Source organism: Microplitis mediator, chromosome 3 (assembly GCF_029852145.1).
Source record: "Microplitis mediator isolate UGA2020A chromosome 3, iyMicMedi2.1, whole genome shotgun sequence".
Classification (NCBI taxonomy): domain Eukaryota; kingdom Metazoa; phylum Arthropoda; class Insecta; order Hymenoptera; family Braconidae; genus Microplitis; species Microplitis mediator.
The window spans coordinates 7641453-7666870 of record NC_079971.1 but is presented as its reverse complement, the minus strand read 5'-3'; the positions used below and the strand labels follow the sequence as shown (position 1 = coordinate 7666870).

Below are 25418 nucleotides of genomic sequence, written 5' to 3'. Positions count from 1 at the left end.
ACCTCAAATAAAAATTGTCACTGATTCTGTCATACTCGAATTAAAAATAAACACTAAAAATAAATGATTAATTATCTAAATGTTATCATCAAATAATATAAAAAGTACATTTGAAGTTAATTATAAATATTTTTCAAGTACAAACAATAGTCGCAATAAAAAAACATCAAAAATGAGTGCACACACATTTCGTGATGCATTTTTTAAATTTGCATTTATTCAATAATAATAATTTATTTTTTTTTACACATAAATAACCTTTTTGTTTTTACCAATAAAATAAATAATTAATATTAATGTAAGTATGCTAATAACTTGTGGAAGTATAGTACGTCTTCTTCGTCGTAGGATAGTACTTGCTTTAATTTTTGGTCTTTCATTAACTTACTGTGCAATATCACTATTATCTCATGATGTAAGTTTTATTATAATAATTAAACATTATTTTCTGTTTATTTATTAAAATATATTTACAATAAATGTTTTATTAGAAAATGGGAGTATCAAAAGTACAATTTGATGATGATGACAATATGATTGTTGACAATGAAGATGTACCACTTGATGATGATTTAGATGATGATACATCTGGTAAAAATATTCCATGGCCACTTATTGTTGCTTCTGATGATGGTATTATTGATTCTAATCATCAACCACTTGTTAATACCAATGATACTGATAATGTTACAAAAAATTGTCGTAATTCGGTTCAGGTAATACTTTTAAATTTATATTCTAAAATTATTATGAGTGTGAATGAAGCAGACATCAGACAAATTTAAAATTATTAATAAATAGAGTAAATAATTAATAAAATAAAATTTTTTAAAAAAGGCGCATTTAAAAAATTTAAAAATTAGTAAGTGCATTTTTTATAAATATTATTTTTAAAATTAGTTTCTCTATTTATTCATAGTTTTAAATTTGTCTGATGTCTGCTACATTCACACTCATAAATTAATTATTTATTTATGTTGTCTGTATTTAACAACTTTTACAAATTCTTTATGACTAAATTACTGTGATTTCTTAATTCATAAATTGTTTATATGTAATATGTATTATTGTTCAAATTTATTTGTGTAAATACTTCATATATGATAGCGAAATTTATGGAAAACCTGGAAATGTCAGGGAATTATAAATATACTGGACAAGTCAGAGAATTTCGTCACCATGCTGGGAAAATTGTAACTTTCTTTTTTTTTTTTACTGAAAAAATCCGATAGATTTTTTTTCTGTCAAAACATTTTAAAAAATGGCGCGGTGCGAATGCGATTGTAATATGATACTGAAGTTGGCCGACGTCTAATAATTTTTTGATTTTCTTTTAGACGGTAAATTATAAAAAAAACAAAATTTGAAAAAATTGCACCTGTAGTGTTTAAATTTTCTACATGTGCATATTTTTAGTTTTTATTTTTTTGTAATTAATTTGTTGAAAAAAACTCCGAAAATTTTTAATTGTCTGCTAACTTTAGGATGATGATTGTGATACCATCTTGAAAAAAAGTTTGTAGAAATTGACTCCGATTGCGAAAAAATGAAGCAGTTAGAATTAAAAAGGCTACTAGAAAAAAAAGTCTTAGTAGAAACCAATCGTCAGGATCTTCAAGCTATTAGCATGCATATTGATGAATTAAAAAAACCAACAACATTCAAAGTATATGATACTGAAGTTAGCCGACGTCTAATAATTTTTGGATTTTCTTTTAGACGGTAAATTATAAAAAAAAAAAATTTGAAAAAATTCCACCGGTAGTTTTTTAAATTTTCTACATGTGCATATTTTTCGTTTTTATTTTTTTGTAATCGATTTGTTGGAAAAACAATCCGAAAAGTTTTTATTGTCTGCTAACTCCAGGATCATTAAAAGTATACATAAGTATTGAACTAATAAGTTTCACTATATTTATTATTCGCTTTCTTAATAATATTTTATTAATATTCTATCAAACGTTATTTATAAAATTAATTTTAGTGAAAATGAAAAGTTTATTTGTATTTTATTACAGAGTAAGTTATATAAAAACAGATTTCAAATCAAAAATAAAAAAAAACCTATGAACGACAATGATTGATTATTTATTGAACTGACTTATACCATTTTATTTTGAATTAAATAAATATTTCTAATGATGTAATATAACCACATATGGTCAGGGAATTTTTTAATTATTTTACTGAAAGACCTGGAAAAGTCAGGAAATTTGAGTTTCAGAAATCTGTGATCACCATGTATTAATATGTATTATTGTTCGGATATATTTGTGTAAATATTTCATGACTTCGAATTTAAATTTTTCGTATGAACTTTCGAAAATAATCTTCTGTAAAAACTTCCTTGACTAGCATAAAAATTCTGTACTCGGGCTCATTCAACACGTAATTTTTGCACGTGGTTAGTATCCATAGCAGCCTGTTCTTCCTTAAGGTTTTGTTCGGTTATATTATACTAGATTATTAGAAAGAATATTACAAAAGTCGGTTTTTTAATGTCATAAATAAACTTTTCGTAGATTTATGAAGTAAAAGACCTAAAACCCGACCAGGGACCAGTGCCCGGCGATTACTCCATGTCTATGAATGTGAATATAGCAGACATCAGACAAATTTAAAATTATTAATAAATAGAGTAAATAATTAATAAAATAAAATTTAAAAAATTTACAAATTATTAAGTGCATTTTTTATAAATATTATTTTTTAAATTATTTACTCTATTTATTTATAATTTAAAATTTGTCTGATGTCTGCTACATTACACTCATACATGTCTTTATACATCTATATTCATAAATAAAGATATAAAAATACATGGAATGATCGGGTACTAGTCCCTGATTGGGTTTTAGGTCTTTTACCTCAAATATCAAACGAAAATAAATATTAAAAGTCTCAATTATTAACACTATGGAAAAAATATTAAATGTTTATTAATAAATGTAGAGAATTCTATAGATTGACGAATGTACCAATTATTCATATGCTATATAATCTCTATAGAATTATAAGTTTTTTTGTTAATTTCAGAACCTTATGTCATTCAGTTTTTTTTTTTTTTTTTTCTGTCAAATATATTAAATTATAAACTAAAAGTAAATGCCCTGAGATTTGACATAATTAAATAATTCTATAAAAATATCTATAGCTTAAAGACATGTTGAAGTCAAGTAAATATTTAAGTTTAATCAAATGTAAATAATTAAGTCTTTTATCTTGTATCAATATTTAATGATTAACACGAATGTTAATTTCTCAATTTTAATTATTCACATATTAAAAATTTTAATTCTCAAAAAAATAATGTAATAGATATATATATTATAGTAAAAAATAAAGGTATATTTATTATAATACTGTTCCGCTATCGCGTCTGAGGCGTGCAAAACTAATCCATTGTTTTTACACTTAATAAGATAGAATTATTATTCTAATCTAGTGTATTATATATAACCACATTTTGTAGAATATTGCATGCTCTCAAGCATTTATAATTAAATAAATCCTTTCACAACTTTTAAAGATGTCAAATAAAGTCAAGTCAATAATTAAATTCAATGAAATGTCAGTAATTGAGATTTTAATCTTATATCAATATTTGAATACAAATATGAATTTCAAAATTTATATAATTCTAATATTTCAAACTTTAGTTTTTTTAGAATGTATGAATCTAATTAAAAAATTTTTATATTTAATATACAAAGTTATTCAACTAGAATAATATGTATCACTTCCCAATAAATTATTTTTAACTTATTGGTATTATTTATAAAGTCAGTACATAAAATTATACTTTGGCAAGTATATCAATATTTTATTTCTAATACTTGAAAAAATATATTAATTTAATTGAGTTATTTTTGTATAAATGTATACAATATTATAATTTATTTCCGAAAATTTCGGATACTGATTTTTTTAAGTGAGCCGTTTGAACATTTATTAGATATTTTGTATTATTTAAAATGGAATACTTATGTATATATTTTAAATTATACAAAAGAATATGTAAACTTAATGGTCTTCTCTCATTGACGAGTAAAATGAGAATATAAACATCCCGTCGCCGGTGACGATGTCCCGGTCTCATGGTCGCCTTAGTCACTTGAGTTGTTTATTAAACAATTGGGGTGGCCCATCTCGATATACCTTGCAGCCGGGGTACCACAATCCCTCTTTGTTTCGTTCTTGAGTGTTATACGTTCCATGAAAAGAAATTAAAATTAAAAACAAATTTATTTATTTTGTCTCGAGAGAATGTTACTTCGATGAAATAATTTTAAAATAAAAATACCGTCGAGTAATTTAAAAAAATAACTTTTATTAATATTAAAAATAAACAAAGTTGTATAAACATATAATTATAATTATTATTATTTTCAATAGGGTAAATCATTGATAGTCGATGAACGTGGGTTTGTTTGTAAACGACAAGAACTTTTATCAACAGGCTGTTGTAAAAATGATCAAGAAAAAATATCCGACAATGGTAATAAATCATTAATTAAACGTGAACGTTACAGCTGTGAAACTTGTAATCCTCAAGGATGCTGTGCTGTTTATGAATATTGTGTTGCATGTTGCTTACATCCAGCAAAAGTAAATATACATATATTATTTTATTAGTTATTGTAAGGTAAAAGATCCATTACCCGCTTACTTTTCATCGGCGTGAGATTAAATCACTCGATATAAACTGATAAATAATATAAAATGAAAAATCTTTTTTTTTTTTTTCTAGAAATTTTTTTTAGTTTTAAATATTAGAATGAGTGTGAATGTAACAGACATCAGACAAATTGAAAATTATAAATAAATAGAGTAAATAATTTAAAAAATAAAATTTATAAAAAATGCACTTATTAGTTTCAAAATTTTTTAATTGCGCATTTTTTAAAATTTAATTTTATTAATTATTTACTCTATTTATTAATAATTTTAAATTTGTCTGATGTCTGCTACATTCAAACTCAAATATTAGAATAAAATTTTTATTTTAAGAATAATTTTGACAGTTAATTATTATTAATTTTTTAAAATAAGGGAGTTGGGTGGACCCATATTCGCTTACTTAAAGTTGTGATGTACCGTTACTCGATCAACACATGGCCCTATACTCGCTCAAAGACAATATCAATTGAATTATAAGTTTGTTGATTTGGAAAGTATTTTACAAAATATATTAACTTACTTAATTTTCACTAATAATAAATATATATATTTTTATTTATTTATTTATTTATTCAAAATGGCCTGTTGGCCAAGTTCCGAGGGCTAGGTTACATATCTCCCTTACACATTATTTAACAATTATCTATATCTATAGCATCCGGTACCGTCACTTATTATCCGAAGACAAAATATCCGCGACAAAATATCCGAAGACATTTTATCCGATAGACAAAATATCCCTGACAAAATATCTTATAACATAAATAGTTTTCATATAAATAGTACGGTACTCTTTTATCAGAAACGTTTAATATACACTTATCCAAAAAACTTTTTTATTTTAAGGCTGATATCTCAGCAGCAAATTGTCGTACAGAGAAACAAAAAAAAGCAAATTGTAGCTGAATAAATTTCCTAAACGAGCAATGAATTCGTTTTTTTGAAAAAATTTTTCCCGGCCCCGTAGACCTAAAAAACAAAACCAAAAAATTTAGAAAAATTTTGTCTTGACTTTTTTCTTATGATTCCGCAAAAACTGTGGCTCAAAAAAATATTTTGCTGGAAGATCTTCAAACTAGAGATTTCAAGCTTCAATTTACTTTTTTTATTTTTTCGATGCGATCATTTTTCACGAAAATACAGCCTTCCAAAAATCACTAAAAAATTTATAAAATTTTCTTGTTCCTTTAATTTTTTGGATAAGTGTATTTGCACATAAAATTTGAGTGTCTGATATTTAAATAGATCAACACATATGCTTGAAATCGTACTGTGCCCTTTTTTCACAGATTTTGGGTGGGTATTATTTTGGAAATAGGTCAACACATATGCTTGGAATGTTACAGTACCCGTTTATCGAAAACCATGAATTATTTTTTCACTTAAAATATATTTTTCTGAATAAGATTTATCGACAGCATATTTTGTCACGGATTTTTTGTCTCTTGAATATTTAGTCTGGGGATATTTTGTCTATCGGATAAAATGTCTCCGGATATTTTGTCGCGGATATTTTATCCGCGGATTACAAGTCGTGCTACCATAGCATCCAACCATATTATTATTATTATTACTATTATTACCACCATTAAAATTATTATTATTTTTTTTTAAATATATATATATATATATATAATAACGTATAATTATAACAATTGTTAATGAATTTAATCTAACGAATGAACGTTAAAGTAAAAAATGGCCGGCTGAGCGCGATTTTAAAAACAGGCACGTAATTTAAAATGATTAAAAATTATAAAGTACTGTAATATGTCATATTCTAATATATTTATATCCACAAATATTTATTTATCAATGATAGTTTTTTCACTTGAAAATTTTTCTTATAAAAACGCATTAATCAGTTAAAGTGAGCGTCTAATGGTACTTATCGAGTTTAGGGTCTTTTACCTCGCATAAATAAATATATATAAGAGAAAAATATTTATGATAATGTAAATGTTACAGAGAAGAACAAAAAAAGATTATCATGGTTTATCTGGGCGTCACGATGTACAGAAGACACGTAAAATAGAAGACGTTGTTAAATTACGTTTACGAAATCTTGATCGTTTTCAAATATGTTTAGCTGTATGTCGCACATCAAGTGCTAGTGTAAGACACGAAAACACATACAAAGATCCGGATTCAAAACATTGTTATATAACAATATTACCAGGCAATAGTGTTAATAATCAAAATAATGAACTTCATTTGATATCAATTACTCATAATAACAATAATAACGACGACAAGGACGTCATTACATCTTTTTCTACAGTTTCATTATTTATCCTCAATTTATCTTTATCCTATTGATGATTCCTCATCATTTAACATAAGTAATCCTTAATGATGAACAAGATACAGAAGTTTGTGTGTAATAATAAGAATAAAAGAAAAGAATTCGCCCCAATTTCTCGGTATCAAAATTACGATCGCGAGCAAATTCACGATAATTAAATTAAAAGATATATTCAAATATCGAATACCATAAAAGAATGTTGAAATTGAGGTTGTGAAAAAAATATGTCAATAAGACAATCAGCAAGATAATTGAATCGTTTATTTGAGAAACCCCATAAGTCAAGAAAACAAAATTTTTCAGGAAACACAAAAAACATTTTTTTGGAAAAACTTGACATTAAGATAATAAATATATAATTGAATACAATAATTTTAGCGTCTCTGAAAAAGATTCCAACAAGAAAAATTTAATTTTTTAACTGAAACTACTTAAAAAAATTATTTAAAGTTGATTGACTTATGGGGTTTCTCAACCAAACGGAAAAAAAAGTTATATTATCATTGTTTTTCTAAATGCTTCCACTCAAATCATTTATTACACTGATAAAATGACGTATTAAATATGTATTTGAACTCTGAAACTCAGAAATTACAAAAAATTATAATTAATTTAAACATTTTAATTAGTCATATAACAGTCAATAATAAAACAACATTTGAAATTAATTTCCAAAAAAAGCGTGAGTTTTAAATAAAAAAACAAAAAAAATTATTTCTGTAAAACTAAAACTGCATATGTTTATTTGAGTCATTAGCGTATGGGGTTTCTCAATTAAATGAAATTGCTGTCACCCCGTTAATTTTTTTTCAAACGCTGATTTGATGCATATTTTGATTGATTTCTATGGAGATACATCCAAAGAACCTAAAAATGCAAAAAACCCAATTTCTTTAAAAACATGACTTATGGGGTTTCTCAAATAAACGATTCAATTAGCAAGACCACCAGCAAGACAAGCAGTAAGACAATTAGCAAGACCACCAGCAAGACAATTAGCAAGACAACGAGCAAGACAATTGTCTTGCTAATTATCTTGCTGATTGTATTATTGACATATTTTTTTCACAACCTTAATTTCGACGGCTTTAATGACACTCGACATTTGAATATATCTTTAAGAAATTTCTTTAAGAAACTTACGCGAATTTTTTTTCTTTTATTCTTATTGTTGAGCACAAACTTCCGTACCCTGATGATGAAAGTAGCAGACATTGAAAATTTTATTTTCCTTTAAAAAAAAAAATTAAATACTGACAGAAAAAAGCTATTGAAAATGTATCTAAAAAACTTTTTGTAGTTTTTTTTTCTTTTTGCTTATTTTTAATACTTTATTATACAGTAGGACCTCGTTATAAGACTAGCTCGGGCTGTAGGGGAAAATATTCTTAGAATTGACCCCCACTATTGTGCTCAACAGCGTTTGTGCCCAAACCTCGCTATAAGACTATCGCCGTGTTGCGTTTTATTTATGTAATCGGTTCAACTCTACTCTATTATACAGTGAATCTATTTTATATATAATCATAAATAAACAGAATTTTGTCGTTCTTTTCTGTTAATTAATTCAGTGATACCACGAAATTTTAAGTATTCTTTATGAAAATACACTATTTAATCTACAGTCTTTATGTTTGTACATTTTATTTCGATTTTAGTCGTACTGGTCGTTAGTCTTATAGCGAGGTTTCGGCGCAAAACTTTTATTGAGTTGTTGTTGGGGGAAGCGTTCCGAGCGAATTTTAACGAATTGAGGGGAAGAGTCTTATAACGCGTAGTCTTATAGCGAGGTTCTGCTGTAATTACAAATGGCTCGTTAGTCATATTGAATATTTAAAATCGTCTAAAATGGGTTGAATTTAAGTTGAAGAATAAATACAATTTAAATTTTCAAGTTTTAAACTCAGATAAGAGCTTATAAACGTGTGAAAAAAATCTAAAATTAAACCATTATCAAATCAGTTTCCAAGAGTTAAAATAAACTGATTTTAAATTATTAAATCAAGAGCTTTAAAACAAAAGTTACATCCAAGATTAATTCTGATTTAAATCAAACTCGAACAAACTTTAATTTTAAAACTTAATTTCATGAGCTAAAATCAATTTAGTTTTAAAGTTTACTTTTGGTTTAAAATTAAATTTAATTAGATAAAAATTAAAATTTTTTCGCACAGTTAGACTATTTAATATGGGTTTACTTCAAGATTTTCCGGGTCCGTTAGAAAATATAAATTTTTATTTAACACTATTTTTTTAAATATTCAATTGTCAATAATTATGATGAACAAATACTTTCAATCGTTTGCTTCGTTGTTTTTTTTTTTATATTTCTTTAGAGTGAAGAGCGAATTCCACGAACTATCGAAGATTTGATGCGCCAAATTTCATCGTAGTCAATGTTCGCACCTGGATATCGTTTTCGTACCAACTCTAATACTTCATTACGAATAGGTTCTTGAACAGTCCCTCGTACCTTCAGACAAAAAATTGATAAATATATTTAAATGGGTCAAAAAATAGAGACTGTTCTATTTTATTCTTTAAAGAATAAATAAAATGTTGAAGGTTGTCTTGTAAATAATATTTTTATAAAGCTTTTATTTGTAAAACAATATTATATTTGTATACTTATAAAAGCTTACAAAATAGAAATGATAAAGTTACGGTAAGTGAATGACAGTAAGGACAAAAATTTATTATAGAATGTAGAGTTTGTTAAGCTTTGTATTAAATAATCACAGAAGAAGAACTAAATACTAATATTTTCAAAAAAAATTTTTTCATAAGATTTTTAGTACTGAAGTAAGTGGTATACATTACTGTCAAAAAAATCGCCTATTTTTATTTTTAAAAAAATTATACGGAAAATATTGTTCGAGATGACGAAAAAAATATACTGTCAAAGTTTGAGCTCTTAATATTAATATTAACAACCGCCTCATCGCAATTTTCGATTTCTTTTTTTTGAAATTTTGAATTTTATCACTCACCAGGAAATCAGTGTATCGAAAAAATCAATGAATCTTTTTGTTGAAAATTGAACGCTCTACACAAAAGGCCTCTTATCATTTTTCGATAAATTTAATTTTTCAAAAATTATTTGAAGATGGATTCATAGTAAAATTTAGTATTATTTGACTTTTTCGAAGAAACTATCAGACTTCTTAAAATGTTATAAGGCCTTTTTTGTAGATCACTTCACTTCCTACAACTTATATTCTACAAAATTATCTAAATTCCTGAAAGCACTTAAGTTATTTGCATCTAAATGTTGATTCGTTCCAAGAAATCGTATTCCGGTCGATTTTAGTTACTTACTTTTAAGGCAAATAACTAAAGAACCAAAAATTTCGGAAACTTGATAGGAGATAATTTGTAGGAAATGAAATGATCTACAAAAAAAATCCTATAACATTTTGATTTATTTATTTATTGATCTATTTCGTAAAGTATAAAATATCTTTAAAAATTTCAATAAAAGTTTTAATTTCTATAATCAATAGTTTAACTCTAACATATATTTCAAAATAATTTTTCACGTACTTAAATTAATTTAAAAGTCAATAACATTTGAACGATTGATAACACAATAAAACGTTATGAAATGATTTTGAAGAGCATGAAAAATCCTTTAAAATTGACCTCAAGTTTTTTTTTTTTACAACTGATGGCTTAGTTTCTGAACGTAATTAAACCCTACTTTTTGTACTGAACTAACTTTAGGACTCTACGTAACAAAATAATAAACTAACAAACTCTGGTCAGTATAATTTTTTGTAGATAATTTAATAATTTAAAAGAATTATTGACCAATAAATTGAAATAAAATTTTACTTTATTATAAAGGAAACTTGTAATTAATTAATGGACCTCCAAAAGTTAAAAAAGACTGAAATTTTTTGTCGGCATAAGTAAAGTTTTCAGAGGGGGCTCGAAAAAAGAACTATTTATAATTATTTTAAATCAATATTTTTACTCACCTTTTTAATTTTATTTAAAATCTATTTTCAATTAATGTTACTTACGTCAATATATTGACATTCAGCAGATGCGTAATGACAGGATATAGCTTTTCGCGTACGATTTGATTTATTAACACCTGAACCGTGAATTAATAACGGATGAAAAAATACAGTATCACCGGGTTCCATTTCCAAATCAATCCATCTTATAGATTCTGGTAAATCCTGTCATTAAAAAATATTAATCCCATTTGTAGTAAAAATAAATACATATGTGTATTGAATTATTTAAACCAATTAATTTAATTAATTCTTACATAAATACCATGATAAAATTTGTTAATTGCGTTATTATTTTTTGGGTAAGTATGTGGATACAGTTTTTGAGGAATATGGGACCCAGGTGCTACGAAAAGACAACCATTTAAAGTATCACAAGATTCTATAGCCGTCCATGCAGCGACTATTGAGTCTGCTGGTCGGAATGGAAAATAATATAAATCTTGATGAGGTGGATGTCTAAAAAAAAAAATAATTTTTAATGAAATTCATTAAGCATTTTTTTTTAAATTCAACGCATTTATTTGATAACAGCAGTATAGGGCATAACTGAGGAGACATGTCTGGCTCGCGCCCTGCGGCCCCTGGCACCAGACTTAGGGGGTTTTCCCGCGAGGGAGGGGTGAGGGGGAAAGGGGTCTCGTGACTTCAGAGGGAAATCCTTTTGTCGGCGTGGGGCCCTAATGAGTTGTAAAAATATTTTAAGGAGATGAGTGAGGAAAATCGGGTTTAGTGGACTATAGGTGTCAAAATTTTTTGACGAGATGGGCGTAGAAAATTTTAATTGAATGTAGGTGTGAAAGGATTTAGGTGAGATTAGTGTTGGGAAATCGGGTTTAATGGACTGTAGGTGTCAAAATTTTTTGACAAGATTCGGCGTAGAAAATTGGGGATAATTGAATGCAGGTGTGTAAGGATTTAAGAGAGATGATTGTCGGGAGATCGGATTCAATGGAATGTAGGTGTTTAGATAGAAACCCAATGTAGGAGCGTGAATTTGAGTAAGAACAGATTTTGATTTAATTTTATTTTTATTTATCATTTTCTTCACACGCACATGCATACTTATAAAAACATAAATTTTATTCAAGTCGTATAATTTAATATTATAAGCTTATAATGATATTTATACAATGGTGACTTCATCATCCATGGAGTAGTTGACGTGGTAGTAGTCCAGGGTTGAGCGTTGTGTTGGTTTTAAATCGATTTCTTTGATGAGTTGAGCCAAATCGTTATGGAAATAAATTAGTTCCCGGATGAATGAAAATCCATGGTCGGAAATATTTTCTTCTATTGAAGTAAATATTTCGTTAAATTTAAACATTTCATCAAAATGTATTTTTATAACTGCTGCATTTAAAGTTCAATATTCGAGCGTCGTGTGGCGCGAGTAAAATAGGTCTTTCTCTCGATAACTTGACGGAACTATAGAACGATGTCGAAAAATCAGCTGTTGGACTTTTCAGCATGATTTTACTGTGCTGAAAAGTAATTGCCTATAGGAAATGTATACAAATTACCAAGCAACCGTCGTTCACTCGAGTTAGAAAAAGATAGTGATACTTTTTTCTCCATATACTCCTACTGTCGCATTTATCCTGAAATTCGCACATGCGCAGATAGAAAGACGACAATTGGAAACCTGCATAGTGATCATATGTTTCTTATTCTTATTGAATATCATAACTTGTGTGTTTGTATTGTGAAAATAATATTATCATATTATTAATCGTTCATTAAAAATTTTCACATTATTAAAAACAGTCACAGATTTTAATTAATAAAATTAATAAACTATTTGATAGAATTCAATTGAAAAATAAAACATGAATAGATTGTTATTATTTACACTTGTACAATTGTTTATATTTAGAAGGTAATTTTTTATTCTTTAAATGATTGAATTCCTCTCGATTGAACTTTAAAGGCAGTCGTTATAAAAAATATTGTTCGATACAAAGGATTAAAAAGAGGGATACGGTATGCATGTATTGTCAACACTCGTCTAGGGATATGTTACATTCACAACGAGAACTCGTACCTACATCTCTCTCGCACTCGCTTCGCTCGTGCGAGAAAGATGTATGTACTCGTTCTCGTTGAGAATGCGGCATAACCCAAGACTTGTGTCGCCAATCCAAGCATGCCGCAAACCCTCTTTTTAATCCTACGTATCGAAAATAGCTATTCTAGATAATTTATGACTGTCGAAGTGTTTGGAACATCTCTGGTATTTAGGACCAGATTTTTCAAAATATATTTTGATATGTTATGAATAGTAGAATCAACATCATATTTTATAGGTAATTTTGTAGATGGATTAATCATGGGGTTGACCCTCGTACAGTATTGAATTATGAATTGCATAATAAGTAATTATGTATGTTATACCTGTATTATTAATAATATTTTGGTAAACAGTGTCTTTTTCTACTATACTGATATCGTGGTAATACTGTGCGAAACTGAACGTTTATTTGTACTCTATTTGAATAATAATTTTTTGTATGAATTCTTCATGGAAACATAGTAGTTCCCAGAAAAATGAGAAGCTGAGACCGCTGATGTTAGTTTTAAAAAAAGTGAGTTTTCGCTGTATTTGAATAACTCAACAAAATTCGTTTGAAGATACTTTATTACCTTTGTAGTGTCAGGGGTGTCACTTGAATTTTTTAATAAATTGCTTAAGATGTATCTCGAGACATTTTTTCAGCGTCGTTTATGTATTCTTGAATAGGTAGTGCTTCTAGGTAATTTAGCCAGTAGTTGACCCTTTTGTAGATTGATTTCAGTCTGTCAGCAGTGGACCAGAGCAGGAAAATCCGTGTACCTTGATGTATTAATATAATGCAGCGCTCTCCTTTGAATTTGGATGATGCAATTTTTAGGATTTGACACACTATTTTTTTCTATTTATTACGAAAAGTTGCTGACTTTACTTCATCAAAGTAATTCGTAATTTTATCAATTGAGTCACATATTTTTGCCCATTCACTCGTGTTTAATTGTATTTCATTCTTCGGATATGCGTTAATTATTTTAATTACTGGTTTGAAACTTTTATCACTATAATTCAATCACATCTTCAGTCTTCGTTTCACATCATTCTTCTCTTCTACGACTAAAAATTTAATTTGAAAAGTTTTAAGTGTAGTCTCGACAGGAAGTGTGAAGTATACTCGATTTTGGTCACATCAATTTCAATTATTACATAGAAATGTAAGTAGCTTTATTATTATATGATATATATTCATGTATACATTGTTACAAGTTGTAAATTTTAATATAAATTTATACTATTTTGCAGATTGAATCATGGATCTTTCACCAATAAACAGTGCTGCAACTCTGAAAGAAATTTTACCAAAAAAGTGTCAGAACGGATCGTAAATAAGGAATACAGTGTTACTGACTTCAAATCTGTTTCAACGAAATTCGATGATAGTATTGTCGCTGCTCTCAATGGCGTTCTGCATTTATTTACCTCAGCGTACTACTGCAGTTTTTCAAAAGGATCCCGCATCATTGGAAGCACTACATAAATTCATTGAACAAGATACTTTATATCTTCTTTACCATGGCGGGCAGTATAATAAATTTGAATTTATAATTAAACCAACTGATGAAGAAAATACACTTTACTAAATATTTTATAAATAAGAAAAATTTTTTTGTAAATTTTTAAACGCTCGCTAGGTATTTTTAAAGATAGTTATTATTATTTTTATTTCAGGCCTGGTTTCATCGTATTTATTCTTATGCTTCATCATGCACGGTCAAAACAGGCGTCTTTTTAGGCAGTAAATGAAACATCAAAGTGATTGGAAACTGTTACGATTAAATCGATTCTTGAATTTCGACTCAAAACGACTTTGTGGAATTTGTGTTGAACACTTTATCTTGAAAAGAAGCTATAGCATTCCATTTGTCATCTTGACAGGGTTTACACTTTCAGTCACAGGCTTTATTTTACATTCTATAGTTTTGACAATATGCCTAAAATATTTTGAAGTGTGGTCTGTAGTGTTCAAAATTAACAATGGTGAGTTTTGCTCTCATTGTTAAGAGATGAATTGATACCACTTGACCGTGGACGTAGTGAAACTTGGTCCTTTTCACTATTTCATTTAAGCACCTCAACTTTTAAATATTATTATTATTATTGTTATTTCTCTTAACAATTGTAGTAGGGATGTTTAATACACATTAGATTTCATGTTACACGGAAAAAAATAAATAGTAAATGCAACATGATGCAGTCTTGGTAAATAAACATGATGAAATCATGTTGCATCCACATGATTTGTCATGTTTGGGCTACATGATAATCATGTTGCGGTAACATGAGAAAATCATGTGGCAGCAACATGATTTGTCATGTTTCGGCTACATGACAATCATGTTGTGGTAGCATGAGAAAAGTCATGTGGCAGCAACATGATTTTCATGTAGCCTTAATAGCATAAAATTAAGCTGCAACAACTAAATATTTATGCTTCAGAAAAATTATTTATAATCAAGCAACAATCAAGCAAAAAATCGATTTTTTGAAAATCCTGACTACCCCTAACCCTTTAAGCAGAAATATCATTTACAAATGATTTAATTTGATAATTTACTCTAATTTTCATCTGCAATATTATAAATCCGAAAAAATCTAGTTGCTTGATAATAAATAATTTTTCTGAAGCATAAATATTTAGTTGTAGCTGCCACATGATTTTCTCATGTTACCGCAACATGATTATCATGTAGCCGAAACATGACAAATCATGTGGATGCAACATGATTTCATCATGTTTATTTACCAAGACTGCATCATGTTGCATTTACTATTTATTTTTTTCCGTGTCAGATTTTGTACAGTTTTTCATCAGCTCTATTTCGATTAATTGTGTCAAGTTAAGTTTACATTTACTCAGTGTAATTGTAAAAGAACGTGTTGTGTTGATGAGTTTATGCGTGATTTGAAGCAGCTTAGAGAAAAATTATATTGTAAGTATTAACTGTTTATTCTTTTTATAATGTTGTAGTTATTTAATTTAGATAAAATAGAAAAAGAATATGAATGTGCGTGTGAAGAAAATGATAAATAAAAAAAATTACATCAAAATCTATTCTTATTCAAATTTACGCTCCTACATTATAGTTTTCCATCTAAACACCTACATTTCATTGAATCCGATCTCCCAACAATCATCTTTCCTAAATCCTTACACACCTGCATTCAGTTGTCTCCGACCATCTCCTTAAAATATTTTCACAACTCATTACAGCCCCACGCCGACAAATGGAATTCCCTCTGACGTCACGAGACCCCTCACCCTTCCCCCGCGAAAAAAATTTCCTAGGTCCGGCGCAAAGGGCCGCAGGGTTAGGGCCAGACATGTCTCCCCAGTAATGCCCTATACTACTAATACCAGACAGAACATAAATAATAGGGTGGTTCATTTGGAACGACTATTTTTTTTTCACTCCCACTTAAAAATGTTGTTGTAAACATTGAAAAATAAATTATTTGCAAATTTCAGCCCTTAATTTTAATTTAAAATTTTTTACATTTCATTTTAGAGTTTTTTTCATTTAAAGTACATAGGAATGTTGGGATTTTTTTTTTTCAATTGTCTCTAACTTAGCCGCATTTCAAGTTATCAGGCCGCCGTTTGCGGCATTTTGTAGGTAATTCAATACTCTTCAAAAGTATACATAGTAATTTTACTGAGACCATAATTGTTTTTTCTGTATTGGTTTTGAAAACAATTACGCTGAATTTTGAGTGAAAGACGTCGTGTTTGATCGAATTGACGGTAATTCGCAGCACAGATTTTTTTTTTTTAGTGTACTTTTTTTCTCTATTTTCCTTCCATATATAGTATATTAAAGCAAACAAATCGCTTGAACAGAACTTAGGCAAACTTGGAAAAAATCCATTTTAACAAAATAATTTATATGAGTGTTGCAAAAATAACGAACAAAAGATAATTTCAATTTTTATATAGTGCTATGTTCGAAATAAGTAATAGATTATAAAAAAGTGCTTGAAATTGATGATATTGATGCAAACAAAATTTTATATAATGAAATAACTATGATGTCATAATAGCGTCATACAAGAAAGTATGTTAATTAAGCTTATCATTGTAGTGCAAAATGATATAATCTCATAATCGCGTGATATGATCAAATACCAAAAAATCTGGACGTCGAATGACCCTGCGGGCCAGCCCCAAAACTTCCCGCTGTTTTCGAGCTCAAGGAGCTTGAAAACATCACTCTGAATAGATTTTCGAGCTCTTCGAGCTCGAAAATGCTATTACATGGAATCATTTTTTTATGAGCTTTTCAAGCTCTAACAAGTTACGTTTTATGCTAGAGTTTGAAAAGTTAAGAATCGAAAATCATTAATGAAGAAGCGGCTTTTAAATTTTTATTATCGATTATGTTCTCTGAAATAAATGTGTTGAGGCAGAAATCAATGTCAGTGATCAAAATCAAGATTTGAATGAGTTTTGACTTAGCTCAGAGCAATAATATATGGAATATCCGAGAAAAACATTAAAGACTGGGTTTTTCAATTTTTTGATGAAGATATGTTCAAAACTAAGGAACAAGTCATATGACATTATCTGATGATCGGAAGAGACTATAAAGAGAAAGAGTTGGTATGATTTCAGACATATTTTAGCACATTATATTTTGATTTATCTGGAAAAAATAACATTATATGTTATTTTTTTAACTTTTCAGCGCCGATATCTTTTGAACTAATCAACCAATTTTGACGTTTGAGGTGGCAATCGGCGCGTTTTTTTGAATTCAGTAGCTGATTGAGTTTTGAAATTGATCGGATGAGTCACTTCAAAGATACTCGAAAAAAATAGACTTTTCGTCTCACTGATTTCGGAAAGGGTAAATTCATGTATTTATACTGAATTTTCATGGTCATATAGAAGAATATCACAATAATAAATTATGATCTGTACATATAAAATCTTACAGTTCAAATGATACGGATTACTTGATGATGATTACGATTATTATCAAACATTTTTTACACTTACAGTTTTCCTCATATGGAGGAAAAAAAGTTTACACATTTGAATACTTTTTGTTGCAATTGTAAGATGATTTCTCAATTACAATCAATTTATTATATTTTTTTTAGTTTTTTTAATTTAGTTTAATCATAAATAATAATTTATTAATGATAACGTAATTTATAACTCAAACAACGAAAGATAATGATATGAAAAGCTGGAAGAGATATATTATTTCACAAAAACAAGTTTTTGATTTAAAAAATGCTATTTGGCAGCCAAAACGGAAAGTAGATTTTTCTAAAGACGTTTTGAAAATTTTGTAAACTCTGTGAATTCATAATTGATAAAATGTATATTTTCAAATAATGATGTAGCAGTGAGATTAAAAAATTATTTAATGAGCTGTAAAATTTAGCGAACAGAATAAGATAATGTGTAATGAAAAGCTGGAAAAATTATATTATTTCACAAAAACAAGTTTTTGATAAAGATAAATAATTGAAAATGGTCCATTCCAATATTCCAAAAACCTTTATAAATCAATAACACTAAAATATCGAAAATAATATTTACATTTATTTCACTTAAGTACTTGTCATCATAGTCATGATTGGTATCCTTACAGTATGAAGACAGTGAAATAACTTTATTTTTTAACTATATCTATTTTTTTATCATCACAATAATGAAGAATAGTAAAGTGAAATGAATACAAATCTAACTGTTTTTGGAATATCGGAATAGACCATTTTCAATTCTTTTTTTTAGGTAGATTTTTCAAAAATCTAGCTATCGTATTTTCTCCACATGGTCGATTTTTCGAAGAATTTTATGAAAAAATTAGTTTTTCACTGTTAAAGTTCATATAACTTTAAAACTAAAAGTCATAAACAATTTCTGTAAAAAGTATCTTAAAGCTTGTTTAGTAAGCTTTAATTTTTTACCATAAACTTTATGTTTTGACTATTTCTTACAATAATTTGATAGCCATAAAAGTTTAAATCAACTCAAGAAAATTACTGCATGTGGTTTTAATCCCTCATAACTTATGCATTTCATATTATAATTCAATTCCGTCACTTTTATTTGATATTGAACAAAATGATTTTCAAGTTTCATCACTATTTTATATTTTAAACGTAGGTCTTTTGTTACTTACGATGTTTCGAAAGTACTTTTTTAGGGTACGTACCTGTACGCCTAATGAATATAACCAGATTTGTCATCACGATAGCGCCTACAATTCTTGTCGGATCCTAATAAAATTTTCTACACTTGTTCTATAGATAATTGTTTTCATCAAGTTCGAAGATGGGGTGAATCGGTTAATTTCTTTAGAAGTTATGGCTGTTTAAAATTTTTACGATTTCCTTAGCGAATTCGTTTATACCGAAAATTTAAGTTTCTTTTGGGTTCATTTCCGGTATAGTAGAAATTGATAAATATTTCGGTATATTTTAAGAATTAAACCCAATTCATACCCAGATTATACTCAAATCATCTCATGTTTTGAGTATGTTTTTGAATTTTTCATACTTAAATGATACTGAAAAAATATCTATGTCAAGCACGATTTATACTCAAATTATACCGAAATCAGAGAGGTTGAAGACAATATCTTTCTATATAAGTCTTTACCTAGGAAGAAGTAAAAATGTTTCTTTGAAGTTTGAAGTAAATAAATTTATTGAATACATAGAAAATTATAAAAATACTATTTCAATTGAGTGTTTAGTATTATGAATCTTTTTAGTAGTAAATACTTATTTACTTTTTTTTTTTTTTTTTTTTTAACCAAAATAAAAAAAAAATTTCACTGTTATAAGAAATATTTCTGTTTATGTTTGATAGACATACAATTATCATTAATTTATTATTTATTTGATTCTATTGCAATAATAGCATAGATAATTAACACGAATATAATGCATAAAAAAATCAAACCATAAATAAAAATAAAAAACATTTCCGTTTCATCAAGACCTGTGACAGCGCCATGAGAACGTCACGAGACTATCAATTGAGAAGTCACAAGTTCGAAACCTCAGTTAATTATCCCTTTTTTTTTTTAATTATTTATTAAAAAAACATAAATAAATTATTCAACTAATACAATTAAATACATTAAATATATCGATATCTGAGAAATTATTTTTTTATCTTAGTATAACTTCGGTATAAATTGTTCAAAAACATACCTAAATTATTATTATGGATGAGTACAATTTGAGTATAATTTTAGAATTCTATCGAAAACATACCGAAATCATACTTAAATACCAGGTATTTTTTAGATACTTTTTTGGTGTAACCGAATTCGCAAGGGTTTTCAGAAAAATCGTTTTTTCACGAATAAAGTTTATATAACTTTAAAACTAAAACTTATAAACAATTTCTGTAAAAAGTTCTTTAAAATTTGTTTCAATAAGCTTCAATTATCGACCATTAACTAAATATTTAGACTAATTCTTCTAATAACTTGATAGCCTTGAACATTTGAACAAAATCAAGAAAACTACTGAATAAGGTTTTAATGACCAATAACTTATGCATTTCACATTATCTTATTCTGTTAGCTACATTTTGCAGCTGATTGAATAATTTTTTAATCTCACTGCTACATCATTATTTGAAAATATACATTGTATTAATTATGAATTTACAGAATTTACAAAATTTTTAGAACGTCTTTAGAAAAATCTACCAACATAGGGCTTTTTGCGGATAAATTAATATTCAAACATGATATGTATTTATTGAGAGTAGATCCAAATAAAACTAATACATTATGGGTACCACCATGTCATAGTAATCACTATCAGAAATAATTTCTAATAACTGGTATTAAATTTTGGAATTCGCTGCCTAAAAATATAACATCAGCTGATAGTTTGAGTATTTTTAAGAAATTATGCTATAGGCATTTAATGGTATTAGAGAAAAATAGTTAAAATTATTAAATTATATATGAAATGAATATGTTATGATGAATCTTTCTTTTATTAAATGGCTCTGAAAGGTATTTTCCTAGAGTCATTATTATTTATGCTTATTTACATTTACTATTAATAAACTTGTATTCTGTAAAATTATTCTTTTAAATAAGTTGATAAATAAATAAATTAAATAAATTAAATTAAATACATTCTGGTTGCCAGTTGGCATTTTTTTTTTTATCAAAAACTTGTTTTTGTGAAATAATATAATTTTTCCAGAGCGGCTGAGGCAGCCGTTCGGCACGCACGTGGCTCGGGCGATCACCAAAGTTAAGTAGCATTGAGCATGATTACTATTTGGCTGGGTGACCGCTTAGCCACGCGTCGGGTTCGAACGAAGGTCTCTGACCGTTAGGCGCGGGATGAAGATCTAGTGATCGGTAAAGTGGGAACGTTATCGACCACTGGAGCTTCACCCAAACCGAAAGCTGTACTGGCTAGGTTTTCTCTGTGGTTTTCCTACGCTACTACACCTCCATTGCACGAGGGAGGTGTTAGGGCATCACCGTAATGATGCAGTACAGTCATAAGCAGAAGTTGGGCCACAGCCGCAAAAAATTAACTGGGAGCAATAAAAAGTAAAAAGGGACTAGAATCGAAAAAAGTAGAGAGAGTCTTGTAAAAAATAATTAGAGCAGTGCGAGGCATCCAATGTGATACAAGTAAAAATCAATAAATAAAATAAATATAATTTTTTCACCTTTTCATATCATCATCTTTCGTTGTTTAAGTTATAAATTACATTATCATTAATAAATTATTATTTATGATTAAATTAAATTTAAAAAAAAAAAGAAAAAAAAATGTAATAAATTGATAGTAATTGAGAAATCATCTTACAATTTGCAACACAAAGTATTCAAATGTGTATACTTTGTTTCCTCCATATGAGGAAAACTGTTATGCGTAAAAAATGTTTTATAATAATCGCAACCATCATCAAATAATCCGTATCATTTGAACTTTAACATTTTATATGTACAGTTCACAATTGCCAGTTGACAGTTTTTTTTTTTTATCAAAAACTTGTTTTTGTGAAATAATATAATTTTTCCAGAGCGGCTGAGGCAGCCGTTTGGCATGCACGTGGCTCGGGCTATCATCAGAGTTTTTTTTTTAACGTCCCGCTAAGAAAATTGAAAATTTTCAAAAATTCGGGAAGTTATTTGTTTCGCTCCGATTTTCGAAACTCGAATTTCTATCAGATCTTGACGTTTTGAGGTTCTAGAAAGCTACTCTGACCAATTTCAAGACGATGTCTGAGTGTATGTAAATATCTCTAACTCTTGAACGGATGAACCGATTTTGATCGTCAAGGTGTCATTCGACGTGGCTTGTTAATATCTTGACGCTGTGATTAACGTTGAATCCTCTGAAGCTTCTTCCAATAACTTGCCTTGTTGAGTAGTTATATGACTTCTCCAAACATTGCTCTGTCCATTTAAGTCCCCACATATTATGCTGAGGGCTGCTCCATTACCGGGTGGTCTGTATTTATTTGCTGTTTGATAATTTTTGTTGCTAGCTTCCATTCAAAATATAATGTACTCTAATTTGTCGTTTAACTTGATATATCTTCCACTTGTTGATACTCGATATCATTGCGGACGATACACATAATACCTCCACCAAGCGTTTCTGTAATTCTGCCTTTTCTTATGATGTTATACCCAGGTAGTTGAAATTTGTGAGAATCTTTTAGCCAGGTTTCTTATAGTATTAGTATGCCTATACCTTCCTCCCTAATTAAGGAAAAAGGGAACAGACTGCCATCTCTGCCAGAGGCTCCTGGTGTTTCGTTGGCAGATTTTCATAGATTTTATGGTCATGCTTCACTCGAGTCCTCGTTACCGAAGTTCTCCGCCTCTTTCAACGCCGCATAGATCATCTGGGCATGTTTCGCTACTTCTAGCATTGTCACGATTTTTTCCATGATTCTCTTTTCGAAATTCTCCAGTATTTTCTGGATAGCAATTTCAACTAGTTGTTTTATATAGTTTTCACTAGCAGCAATTGTTCCAGTACTTTGTTCCATCATTGTGCAATCTTCGTCCGGCATATTGAGTTCTTCATTGACTAATGTAAGGTTACCAAGCGAATCGTCGCCGCGCTGATTTGGCTGACAGTCCTTCCAAATTGATCCTTCCAAGTTGTCCTGACTTAGTAGCCCCGGTGACAAGGCTTCATAACCTGAGTAAAGTTGGTCCCTTGGCATCTTTGAACTATTAGCCATTATCTTTGCTCTAGCTTCTTTTTTAGAAATTTTGTTCTCTACATATTTACATACAAATGTACGTACGTGCACACATACATATACTCGGACATCATCTTGAAATTAGTCACAATAGCTTCCTAGAATCTCAAAACGTCAAGATCTGTTAGAAATTCGAATTTTGAAAATCGGACCGAAACCAATAACTTCCTTTTTTTTTTTTTTTTGAAAATTTTCACTTTTCTTAGCGGGAAGTTAAAAATTGTTTACTGATTTGAAATTTAAATTAAAAGGCATTAATTCGACTTTTTTAATAAATATTTTATTTATGAGATTAATACAATCCCTATATCCCGTGAACGAAGAACTTATACCTCATAGATTAGTAAATTTTTTTGTAGAGAATCAAATTTTCTGAAAAATCGTTATCTGCATTTTTACCGTCAATTCCGTTACTTAATCAATATCAACTAAAAACCCAAATTATCATCAAAAAAAATCATCTTCAGAACCAAATAGAAAAAACAATTAGAGTCTCCAAAAAATTACTATGAAGACTTTTGAAGAGTATTAAATTGCTTACAAAATGCCGCAAACGACCACCCGATAACTTGAAATACGGCTAAGCTATGGAGAATTGAAAAAAAAAATCCTAACTTTCCTATGTAAATAGGCATATTTTAAATGGCCAAACTTCAAAATCAAATATAATGTATTTAAAAGTAAAATTAAGGGTTGAAACTTGCAGGCAATTTTTTATTCAATGTTTACGACAACATTATAAAGTTGGAGCGAAAAAAAAAATAATTGTTCCAAACGAACCATCGTAGTAAATAATCATAATTTTTTTCTGAAAAAACAATTTTAAGAAATACCTGCTGCTATCAAGTCCAGAATCAGGAGGTTTAGCAATAAGCATACTGTGCATTGCAATAATATTAGGGCCAGTAAATATTTCAACGGTATCTAAAATTTTCTTGTTCTCAATATAAGAACGAAATATTGAATCATGATTAATATCTTGAATTTTATTGACTGATTTTCGATCAATTACATCACGCATTACTGTCATCATACCACGATCGACTTTTCCATCAACAATGTCATCAAATCTTTGTTTACATTTTTCCAATAAATCATTTGATATCAATTGTGGTATTACCAAATAACCATTTGTTTCATAAAATATACGTTGATCTACCGTCAAACGATGAGTTTCTCTTGTTAAAATTAAGTTTTTCATCATGTCAACTTTTCCTTTAAATAATAAAAATTAATTACATATAGAAGAGAAAGGGAAAGAGGTTCAAAACGGGTTACTTAAGAGATATTAAGTCAAATCTTTTTTTTTTTAACAATATTCAAAGTGAATAGAAAAAATTTTCAGCTGCCGTTAACAAAAAAATTTTCATGTTTTGCGGGCAAATGGGGTACCCTTTAAAAAAGACAAAAAATAAAAATTTCTGAAAATTAAATAAATTTGATTAAATTTAATTTTCTTATAAGTAATTTACCTAACGAAAAATGACATTTCACATAATTATTGGATGCAAAGGAAGAAAAAATATTTTCTATAGTTTTAATCATAAAACAAAAGTTATTAACATTTTTTGACTGACACTTTAGATTTTTGAAAACTTTCAACTACCTGCTTTAAATTGTTAATTTTTTATTTGTTAATCACTATTTATTATAAACTTCAAAGTAAAAGATTTAAGTTTTAATTCCAAAGAAGATATTTTTAAAAAAGAATATTTGGGAGACATATTAAAATATTCTGTATTTATTTTAAAAAATTACAGATTATTTGGGGAAGTTTCCCAAGGCTTCTCAAAAAATTCAAAATTTTCCACCTAAACCGTTCAAAAGTTATACCAGTTTTTACTAACAACAAATTTACTCGTAATCAAATAGTAAATGTACTATCGAGCTACTTCAAGTAGAAAAATAGTATTGAAAAAATAGTAAGAATAATTTGAAAATTTGCAAACTAGTAGATTAAGTATGTAAGAAACGCATGGGCAAATAATACATAGCACTTACAAAATTGTTTATGAAAAGAAAAATTAAAATCGAATAAATTAATGCTACTATTGAAGCCAGAATGTCATTTACTGTGAAAATATGTCAACATCGCCAACATGACGGAGACAATAAACT

General features: G+C 28.2%; 2 protein-coding genes across 4 annotated transcripts in view; one reads left to right on the top strand and one right to left on the bottom strand.

The window, feature by feature from the left end:
* Positions 1-7018, top strand: LOC130665478 (SREBP regulating gene protein). Its single transcript, XM_057465897.1, has 4 exons — positions 1-415; positions 492-716; positions 4396-4608; positions 6649-7018. The coding sequence occupies exons 1-4, from the start codon at positions 305-307 to the stop codon at positions 6997-6999; spliced, it is 900 nt and encodes a 299-aa protein (XP_057321880.1). The 5' UTR covers positions 1-304; the 3' UTR covers positions 7000-7018.
* LOC130665479 (phytanoyl-CoA dioxygenase, peroxisomal-like) overlaps positions 3782-25418 on the bottom strand; it is a 52448-nt gene continuing 30811 nt past the window's right edge. For 2 of the 3 annotated variants that reach the window (XM_057465898.1, XM_057465899.1), the window contains exons 2-5: positions 24134-24515; positions 11265-11466; positions 11011-11172; positions 9200-9458 (exon numbers count right to left, since the gene is read on the bottom strand). In XM_057465898.1, coding sequence (XP_057321881.1) covers positions 9318-9458; positions 11011-11172; positions 11265-11466; positions 24134-24504 — 876 coding nt within the window. In that variant the 5' untranslated portion in view covers positions 24505-24515 and the 3' untranslated portion in view covers positions 9200-9317. Of the gene's footprint in view, positions 4197-9199; positions 9459-11010; positions 11173-11264; positions 11467-24133; positions 24516-25418 lie in introns of those variants that run through there. The other variant, XM_057465900.1, reaches the window with a different exon arrangement.